Consider the following 10,729-nt stretch of genomic DNA (forward strand, 5'->3'; position numbering starts at 1 on the left):
ATTTATCCCCGCAAACTTCTTGATCTCATCTGCCCATCTAACCTTCTGCCGCCCCCTGCTACGCTTGCCTTCTCTAGGGATCCACTCTGTTACCCTTAATGACCAACGGTTATCTTGCCTTCGCATTACATGCCCTGCCCACGTCCATTTGTTCTACTTAATTTCTAAACATGTTCTTAACACGCATTTGTTCCCTGACCCACTCCGCTCTCTCCTTGTCCCTTAATGTTACACGTTACAACTATCATCTTCCGTACTCTTATCAGCTTCAGACGTACACCCTCCCAGATTTTTAATAATGTCACGGGAGCGACGACCTATCGGCATGTCAACGCCTTATCACGGTGGTCAGCCGTGAAATAGGCGAGAGTACGCGCAGGGGCAGCGAACTATCTTGCCGACAAGAGTCGTCTGCTACGCTGTTCTCCTTAGAGGAACCCCCCCCCCCCCCCCACCGCTTTTCGTTACGAAGGCCGTTTCGCTAGCCTCTGAAAGAAGCTAAGCAGCATTATCAGTCATGATGCACGCGCCGGGCGAGTGACACGAAAGGAAAATCAAATGCCCACTGGACATGCGCAGGTGCAGCAAATAAGCCCGGTTTCTCCTAAAGAGTCATGCAGATACCGTTGCAAGGGGTATACTGCCCTCAAGGAAACAGCGTAGCAGACGATACTCACACAGGACAAGGCTTTATGCTCATGCGCGTACTCTCGCCTATTTCGCCGCTGGGCGCCGTGATGGGGCGCTGACATACCGACTATCGTCGCTCGCGTGATATTTCTAAAAAATCGGCTGGTGATTACGAGACTAACTAATGCTATATATTTGAGCGCACCAGCAGTGCGCTGAGGCAGCACCCACTCGTGGGTTCTGTCGACGGCAGCGATGATGATCCTCTGCGACGGTGGGGCGAAGTGCGTCTCCGGAATGGACCGTGAACTGCGTCTTAAGCGAACACACATTATAGTCACGCGCACGCCCTCCTCACGTTTTCGCAAGGCGTAACGCCGTCGCGCAACTAGTGCGGGCACACCGTACTGCCCCCTGCCCTCCCCCACCACACACTTTCGGAGAGCGCTGGCTCGCGCCGCCACGGTGAACCGCCCTCCCCTCCCAAAGTCGCTACACTCTCCTCCTTTGCTTTCCTTCATCGTTCGCTTTTTCTTTCACTCGTCGGTCTTGCCATCGTTCTCGCGGTAACAACGACGGCAACGTGGCTGAGCCCACGAACGGGGGACAGAGGGCTGCGCCCTAAAATTTGGGAGGCTGTACTTTCGAGAAGCGGGCTGCCTGCGATCAGAGACGCCACGAGCAGCAAATGGGAACGAAATAAGATACCCACGCGACGTACAATAAAGAGTACTATAGGCGCAAGCACCGGTCGCACGTCACAGCGCCGCTGGTTAACTATCTCTACGAAGCCCATGGGCGCATTCTTAAAAAAATCATGTTTTAATTTATAGCACGGGCATTTACTTAATAATATTTGCTTATAAAACAAGATTTCTTGCCTGCCGTTGAAATTATGACGTCTACCTGCTTGTATTTATTTTTTTCGATATTCTCAAACATTATATACTCCACACCACTGAATGTTCAAAGCAGGCCCACATCATATTCTCAAGAAAGTCAAGACATGAAAGTAAAACTAACATAACCATGGGACTGACTACGATTGGGATAGTAAACTTCAGTCAGGCATTTATTTATTTACTTTACCTTACAACCCAATTCAAGAGCATTGTGTAAGTGGGTTACATTTGTGTCAAAGCATAAAAAATGGCAGAAAAGGAAAAAACACCAAGTACACTATAAAGTTTGCGTAATCATCTCACAAAAGCCAATAAAACACGTCTTATACGTTTGTAATGAATCACTATCACAAGCATAAATGATTTTTTACAGTTTAAAAAACAGAAAACACTCAAATACAAAGGGAAAAATATCTATAAACAATAACACTATTATTCTGGTAATTCATCATTATACAATTGCTAAGAAAAATGTCGGCGCAGATTTTCGGTAAACCCATCATGACTAGGAATGGACGCAGTTCTGTCACGAATATCATCTCAGTACATGATTGCTCGATGCAATGCCGATGAATTGAAGGCAAGCGTCATGTCAAAAATGCGCATGAAGCTATGATTTTTAGGAAGGCGTCGTGATGTAAGTACTGGAGCGTTAAGAGGCAGCTGGTTCGGTCCAGTGTTAACAGCGCAATAGTGCGGCGGGTATCAGGCGTGTGTAGTGATAAATCTTCTTTGATTTCTGTTACTCTAAGATGACGGCCATCCTTGCGTGTAATAAATCTTGCAGCTCTGTTTTGAATTGATCTCAGCAAGATAATTAGGTAGTTTTAGTACAAGGACCAGATCGCTGCCGCGAATTCTAGCTGCGGACGAATTGAGGTTAGATATGCATGTTTACGGGGAAGAGTTTGTGCGCTTCTTAAGTTTCGTCGCAGATAACCGAGTGATTTAGAAGCCTTTGCGCATATAGCAGTAATGCGGGTACTCCACGAGAAATGAGGTGTTAGATGAATACCCAGATATTTATGGGAAGCGGGGTGCGTAACTGCAGTGTTGATGGAGTAAAAAAAATTCTGAATTATCGTGTTTTCGACTAAAAGTGATTACTTTGCAATAACCTAAATTATGGGGAATTTGCCATGCTTTACACAAATAGTACGTGAAATTTACGTCATTTTGTAAGGAAAGGTTGTCATTAAGGCTATTAATCGTATGATGTATAATACAGTCATCGGCAAGAAGTAGTATGCGCGTGGAAATGTTGAGAGCCAGGTCAAATATGTAGATAAGGAACATCAACGCGCCCAGGACGCTGCCCTGGGGTACTCGGGGAGTAACATCAACGAGGGTGTGAGGAAAGGTTATTGACCACGGTAAATTTTGTTTCCTAGACAGAAAGGTCCGAATCAAGGACAAATTTGAATAATATAGGCAAAGTGCCGATAATTTGGAAAGAGGCGAAAATGAGCAACACGGTCAAGCGCTTTTGAAAAATCTAGCAAAATGTTTGTTGGTTTGCATTGATGTAAAGGGTAGTATGAAACTCCAGTAGGAAACTCCAGTAGTTGTGTATCACATGATAGGCCCTTTCTAAAACCGTGCTGATGGACGAAAAAAAAGTTGTTGAATTCGAAGTCACAATATTTGTTCGACGCAATTAATGTGCTCCAGTAATTTACCGCAGATCCATGTCAGCAAAATTGGCCTGTAATTTTTCGCTGCGTGTTTGTTATTGACTTTGAAAATAGGAACAACCTTGGCGATTTTACAGTCTGCAAGTAACTGACCTTATGACATTGATTTATTGAAGATGCGAAAGAGAATTGGACTAGAGATGAGCACGATGTTCTTTATTATTTTTGAGTTGATGCTATTGATACCACATGAAGTGGATACTTTTAGACTGCCGATCAGTGAATTGATACCTCCACGAGAAACATAAATGGGTTACATATATCTCCAATCGGGTTAGGCAACAATGAGTATGATGGAATGATCTTCCAGTAAATACCGACGACAAGAAACGATTGAATGCATGCGTACACGCATGGTCCTGAAAAGGAATACCGTTGGCACCATGTGACACTATGTCGTGATCAAAGCGATTGTTTGAAATTGTTTTCCATAACAACTAGTGGTTGTTTTTTAACAGCGAGGGCAAATCCCCCCAAAATTATTTTTTCTTGGCATTGTGTACCGCAGAGTTAAAGGCTCTAACATTTCATATATATTTGGCCCATGAACGTACACTGGAAGTAGCTGTAGCACTCGGATACAATCGTTTATTCTTGTTTCGCAAATTAATTTGTTGAGCCAGGGATTAGATTTGTCCTTTTTAATAATGATCAAAGGTTTAATAGTGAATAATAACGATTAAAGATAGCCGAACAGGTTTGTGAACCAGGTAGGCTATTTTGTTCTTGAAGAGCACCCAGCTGTCATTTACGGACCGGGAACTGAACGACGGTAGGAAGGCTTCAGTGAAGAATACCTCCAACTCGACGTTTATTTCCCTTTAATTAGCTTTATCGTGATCTGATATGTTTAGTGACGACACCAGAAAATTTTAAATGAACGGGATATGTGAACTGAAGCAACTGCTGATCACTGAAACCATAGATGCATGAGAATGACTCGATGCTTTCCGGTGTGGTGGTTAATGGAAGATTTAAAATGTTAGGCTCTCGAGTGTGTTGGCTTATAGCTTGCACAAGATTGAAGTCTAAGGTTTACTGAAAGAATTGAGTTGAAGTTCCACAGGGTGCTGACAAGAGCGACTAATGAATAAGAGGGGAAATAAAGTCCCCGAAAGGGTGGACTATATCCGCAGGACTTGTTCTAAGGCACAAGATATGTTTTCGCGCAGTTTCTCTGCTAAAGAATGATCGGAGTCAGGTACGCAGATGGTCAGGTGGGTGTGGAGCATAGCCCAAATATATAGAAGCGTTCGTTTCAACAAAACACGACGATATCTCTTGCCTAACTCTTATCAGAACACTGCCACCCCTCCTGTGTGTTCTTCATATCTGTAAACGTTGTAGTTTCTTTTTTGTTTATAGCTCGCTATCATTACTGTCGGAAGGCAGACAAGTCTCTAGAACCAAGATGTCGCTAGTACTGTCGTCCAAGTAAGAATATAATTGGTAACGCTTAGGTTTGAATGTTGTCGTGCGTAATCAATAACGACGGACGGTAACTGTTTAGTTGACTGATTCTTAGGTCGCAAAGGATGGAAACCTGTCCTTAGCACATGTTCTAAGGGATGACAGTATCAGTTGTGGGGCTGTGTATGTAGTTTTGATTGCCATGTGAATTCTGTCATCCGATAGCTTAAATTTCTTATTTCCTTTTCCGGTGAAGGCTATTAGTCTTTTTCTGGCTAGCCGGGTTGATAACGTGAAAAATTCACCTATAAAAAATCTCGACCCCTTAAGCTTCTCCGCCGAAGTTAAACTGTCTTGTCGGTCCTTGAGGAATCAAAATATCGCAATTATCGGTCGACATTATTGGTAGGCAAGAAGGCTTTTCAAACGAATGACTCATTGCAAATTAGGTATTTAGCGAATTCAGCATTTTCGGTATACTAACTGCCATAAAATACTAATGCTAATATTAATTCAGTGCACGGCCTCTGCGGCTGCGGCGCCCTCAATGTCCGCCCGCGGGTGAGTTTTGGCGGCATTTTTGGACCAGGCTCGCAAGCGATAACTAATAATTTTAACCATTTCTTGTGCTCTCACTTGCCCGTCTGGCAGTTTTCCTTCACCCTTGTGGATGCGCTGTTTGCTGTTTCTGTGTCCCATGTATCAGGCGGCCCCCAGCGGCGCTTCATGGGCCGAGTTTTCGTGTTGTCGGCGGCCGTCTCGTGCAGCGTGGCGCTGGCAGCTTGGGCGCTGTACCGCAAGATGGCGCCGGCGATGCGTCGCTTCCCCGAGATGCGCGCAGACCAGACCGACTCCATCGTGCCCGACTTCACTGAACCCCTGCTGTCGACTCCCGGGGCCGTCGACGGTGCGGGAATCTCCGCCCCTGCCCGCAACGTCACCGAGGACGACTTACACATTTTAGGCGCCTGGAGAAAGGCCGTGCAACGTTTTTGAGGTCCCACCATGCACCGCTGTAAACGCAGATTATCAACGGCGCAACGTTCTTCGCAAGTTTGCAGCCTCATTCGGGCTATTGGTCCCCTTAGAGATTAATATTGACCCAATAAGTTTATTTTTACATTTCTAAATAAATGAAGTATTCATTTCCTGCTCTGTTTTACTGGGATCATCATGACCGATAATAATGGTGGCTCAAATCGTACAAGAGGAGATCTAGAAGTTAAATGGCTGTGCATGGTGAGGGTTTTCCACACGCTAACAGCGTAATTTTCCGGCAGGGAACGGATACCGAAGAGAATTCATCGAAGTTTTATTTCTGGTCCGGTTGTGCAGTTGTTGCGCAATTTAATTCTGTTCTAGAGCAGTGATTTCCCCGTGATGGTTGGGTGACCAGAGAACACTACGGGCTGTTCGCGGCCACCCCACCAGTGGCGTAACACTGGTCTGGAATGGGTTTTGGTGCTATTCCAGCCTTCATTTTATTTTTTCCGATGCGGCCACTCCCAACTTGAGAGCATGCAGCTGGGCACAACAAATACAGTGCAGTGATAGGCCACAGTAGTTACAGGTACCTAATACAAACGTTTGCACTTGATGACAATTAGTCACAACAAACTTTGCATTTTGCATAAAACCACCGGCATGAATTGTATAATTCTAACATTTTCAACACAAGGTATCAAACGAAGTAATCAAGATAAAACATTACAGAGGCTAATACATTTTAAAAGAGAAGAAAGAACAATAAAAAGGCAAATATTTATTCATTAAACATTGTAGTACTTCCCGAGAACTAGGCGAAACTAAGGCGGAACACATAGCAGTTGGACATGGGTGCGGTAAAAATACACTTTTTAGGGGATAATAATAATAGAATAAGAAACATCATGTGTATGATACCACAACGTGAGTTCACAGGAAAAAGTTTAGAGTTAGCTTTCACTTACGCATATATTATTTTCGCGAATTCAGCTGATGAACAGATTCTGGGGATGTCAGGATCCAACTGGTTCTATTCACGTATCGTATGCGGGAAAAATGAATATTTAAATGTGTCGTAGGGACAGAAATCTTCTGTTAAAGTGTGATCGTGTTGAATATCGCGTTCAGCGGGACAGTGAAAATGAAATATAATTGGTAACGCCTACTTTGCAAGAGTTATGAAGCAACTGGGACAGGAGTTTAAGGCGACCTCGCCTTTCCCTAACTGTTAGTGTATGCTGCAGGCAAGGGGCCGATTGTAGGTTGGCGGGTGAATCAGTGCGCCTATACTTATTACGAATGAATGTGATAGCATTTCGCTGCTCATTTTCTAAGGTATGATATCAGCTGTAGTATGTGGGCACCACACTGTATTGGCATATTCTAGAATCGCTCGAATAGACGTAGTGTAAGCTAGAAGTTTGGTAGATGGTGGTGACCGTCGTAAGCATCTTTTACGGAAGCATAGTTTGCGAAGGGCCGATGCCGCAATGTTTGAGATGCAGGTGTCCCATCTTAGCTGGGATGTAATGGTTATTCTTATGTACTTATGTTGACTTAGATTACCTAGTGGGGTGTCGGTAGTTTTGTACGTGAAGACGGGTGGATTATTTGTCTAGTTACAGACATTGATACAGACTTCTTAATGGTAATGGACATTTGCCAGTTGTTACACCACTCGGCTGTTTGGTTAAGGAATTTGTTAAGTTGGATATGGTCCTGGTTACTGCTAATGTTTCTCTAAAGAATACAATTATCGGCAAATAACTTGATATTACAGTGGATGTCTGAGGTAATGACATTAATATAGGGAATAATACTCGTCCGAACAGAACCTTGAGCAACCCCGGATAATACAGGCAGTGTTTTCGATGCCACGTTCTCAAATGAAACAAGCGGTGATCTGTTAGGGAGATAACCTTTCATCCATTCCAAAATTACTCCACTACCAATAGCATTTTCAAGTTTGGGTAATAATTTACTATGACATACACGGTCAAATGCTTTCGTTAGGTCTAGTAGAATTATGTCAGTGCGGCCGCCGTCATTAATGTTCAGGGCAAGGTCATAGACTACTTCGGTCAATTGAGTGGTGGTGGGCAGGCCACTGCGATGTCGCTGTCAGTTGGGAGTAAAAAAAATGATTTTAACTAGAAATAAAAGCCATTGCTCCAAAATAATATGTTCTAGAAGCTTACCTGACGTGCAGGTAAGAGAAATAGGCTGAAATCGCTAGGCTAAGTAGTGTCTCCCTTTTATGAATTGTGGCTAGTTTTGCAATTTTCCATTCGTCTGGAAGTTTGGATGTTGGAAGTGACACACGATAAATAATTACAAGATACCAGCTGCACCGCTCAGCGTATTTTTAAAGAAATAATTTGATTTTTTAGTCCAGGTTTATTAAACGAGGAACAAGAGGAACAATGTTTTTTTGTAAACACACACTGAAAGAATTCGTTGTATTTATTTGCCTTAGTAGCTTGTTCTAATGTTAAAGATGAGGACGGTTAGTTAGATCTTTTAAAATACCCCCCAAAAATATTTGGGCTGTTTGTGATGAATCTGGGAAGGGTTGATCTAAACTAAAAGTGTTTGGCATTGTAGCGCCACCATCATCATCTTCTTCAGCGACACCATCATCATCAGTAGATTGGCCAGCTGGCAGGGAAGACACTAAGCACCCGGCACCCGGTCTGGAGCGGCACCCCGGTTCTACTCGCCTCGTCCCGACCATGCCACTGCCAGCGCAACTTCAATAAACGTGGGCTCGGCCACACCGCCTCATCTGCCGCCTACAATTTGGTGACCCGGACAAGCGGCTTCGCCATGGCTTCCCAACGCTGCTTCCCCGGCCACAACGCGGACGACGACACGCGAAGAACGTTCCCCGCCCTTCCAGACCTTCCCTTGCTGATTCCGTTTGACTCCCTCACAAACCACGCTGCATGGTTCGTCATCCTGCAAAGCCATTTTTATGTAAATGACATCTGGTCCCCGGAAATCAGGTACCTCTTGACATTACAGAAGCTACCTGCTGACCTCATTGAGCAGGTCCAGCTGCCAACCCCAGGCCCCAGTGCGTATGATGACTTAAAAGGTAGACGACAAACTCAACACAATCGTCAGCCATTACCACCACCAGTCCTCCTCTGACACCACCCTCGGCCTATGTACCCGAACCCTCACTAGGTGACGGGTCTGCGATAACGGGCGCGTATCTCGAGCTCCCAGACCTCAGCGCTCTTCCGGACTTCTACACCCCTCGCTGCGACATATGGTTTGTTCAGCTCGAGAGCCAATTTTTCATCAACAAAGTATGGAGCCAACCACTGCGCTACCACCTCGCAGCGACACGGCTATTGGACGGGCTCCTCGCGCAGCTCCAGCTACCACCACCTGGCCCACAGACCTACGACGACTTGAAGAAGGCTGTTCTTAAGCACTATGGCTTCTCAGATAGTCTACTTCATTACTACAGCGATGGTTGTGATGACACGCCCACCTCCGTCACGGTTATGCCGACGCCATCCTCTCCATTACCACACCTTCCAACGCCAACTGTGCATACAACTTCGCCGTAGTGTTCAGTCTCGCCTTGCCAGGAAAAGCCAGCGCCGGCTACAGCTTGCCGTACTACAGAGTCGACCTTTAGCTTAGTGGAATTTGCATAACGCCATACTGCAGTTTCACAGGTTGTTGCGTCGGCTTCACCGACCCCAGCAAGTGTCGACTGGTTTGCCGCTCGTGTCTCCGAAATTTCTCTGCACGGCACGAGTGAAGGCGATCTTCATGAGCGCTGTACTTCCCGTGTACGACAGCCGTCTTCCTCGCTTCAGGTGGAACAGTCTCCAGCAGCCAAGGACGGATCGAGGACTACGGGAGTCGAAGCTACCTTCGAAGCACATCAGCTTCCTATTGAAAATCTTCACACCCTGGCTACGATGGCGATACCGGAGCAAAAATTGCGGGACGCCCTTCTCAACAACAGTTAGATTTCGCCCCTCCATCTTCTTGGCGAACTGATGGAGGCGAAATAGTGATGTTCTTTTGATGCGCGAGCCGAGAGGACAATTTCGACTCGCTCTGATGACCGACGACCGATGCTTGGAGCAGGTGAGGGATGCGACACTGCCTTCCTTGCTAGATATTAGGTTTATTTACATTATTTACACAACTCCAACTTTACATCAGGTCAGAGTGACGGTTACATTGTCACTCTGACAGCAGCAGCCTGTTCGGCCGAGATCTATACTAAACTAGATCCCCTCTCGACCGACCCTCGACAAAACCCAACACTCCGGTTTTGATAGGCAAAACCCCGCCTCCAAGAAGGGGGCGTACAAGAAAGAGAGAAAAAACCTTTCAAACAATTAATAGAAACCATTAAATGGCCTCAGTAACCAGCCAATCACACACATGTCCTCACCTGCGGTCACGTGACCTAACACTCTCTCTTACACACTCATAGTGCGTTTCCTACGCCCGCTGTTGCACCCGGCCAGAAAATACAGGCCATCTGCGGCCTAAAGTGAACCATCCATTACGTTCAGCGGGCGGCATCTGCACAAACAACAGCCAAGCCGAGGGCCCGGAGCGGTCCTCGCGCGGCTGACCTCCCTCCGCGCGGCGGGACAATAGGGTTGCTAATTCCCTCCCAGACGAAGGGGCGCCGCCGGCCACCCAAACAGACCACGTGGAGAGACGCTGCCAGCCGAGGCGACCATCGTCGAGGCGAACGACCCGTCGACGAAGAGCGCCCGCCGCCGGAGTCGAAGATTTTCCAAACTTACACCGCGCGCGCTTTCAACACTAAGAGATACGATCATCTGGCCTCCCGTCAGCTTGTTATGCCGAATGACCCAGCCACCTCCGGCGCGACAGAGGTACTCAGGCTAAGCACCCCCGTCCTTTGACACACAAAAGGACGGGCAGAACACACGCTCTCCGCGGCTCCGAACTTGGCGTCCATGCGGCTACATGAAAGGGACACGGGAAAGTAGCTACCAGCGGAGGCGACGCCAATACATGGGCCACCGGCGGCCTTCATTAATTACATGCGGAGCCCGAACTTAACAACAACCGTCGACGAAAGAAGTATCCCATGACCCC

General features: G+C 46.3%; 1 protein-coding gene across 1 annotated transcript; it reads left to right on the forward strand.

The window, feature by feature from the left end:
* The first annotated feature begins 5,273 nt into the window (after positions 1 to 5,273).
* Positions 5,274 to 5,652, forward strand: LOC144167037 (uncharacterized). Its single transcript, XM_077696430.1, has one exon. It carries the CDS (start codon positions 5,363 to 5,365, stop codon positions 5,630 to 5,632), a length of 270 nt encoding a protein of 89 aa, XP_077552556.1. The 5' UTR covers positions 5,274 to 5,362; the 3' UTR covers positions 5,633 to 5,652.
* The last annotated feature ends 5,077 nt before the right edge of the window (positions 5,653 to 10,729 follow it).

This window comes from Haemaphysalis longicornis, unplaced genomic scaffold (assembly GCF_048455015.1).
Source record: "Haemaphysalis longicornis isolate Haplotype H1 unplaced genomic scaffold, Haemaphysalis longicornis Haplotype H1 scaffold_2, whole genome shotgun sequence".
In the NCBI taxonomy this organism is placed as follows: domain Eukaryota; kingdom Metazoa; phylum Arthropoda; class Arachnida; order Ixodida; family Ixodidae; genus Haemaphysalis; species Haemaphysalis longicornis.

Excerpts from the sequence above, each read along its gene's own strand:
- LOC144167037 (XM_077696430.1), top strand. The coding sequence starts at position 5,363 with ATGGGCCGAGTTTTCGTGTTGTCGGCGGCCGTCTCGTGCAGCGTGGCG.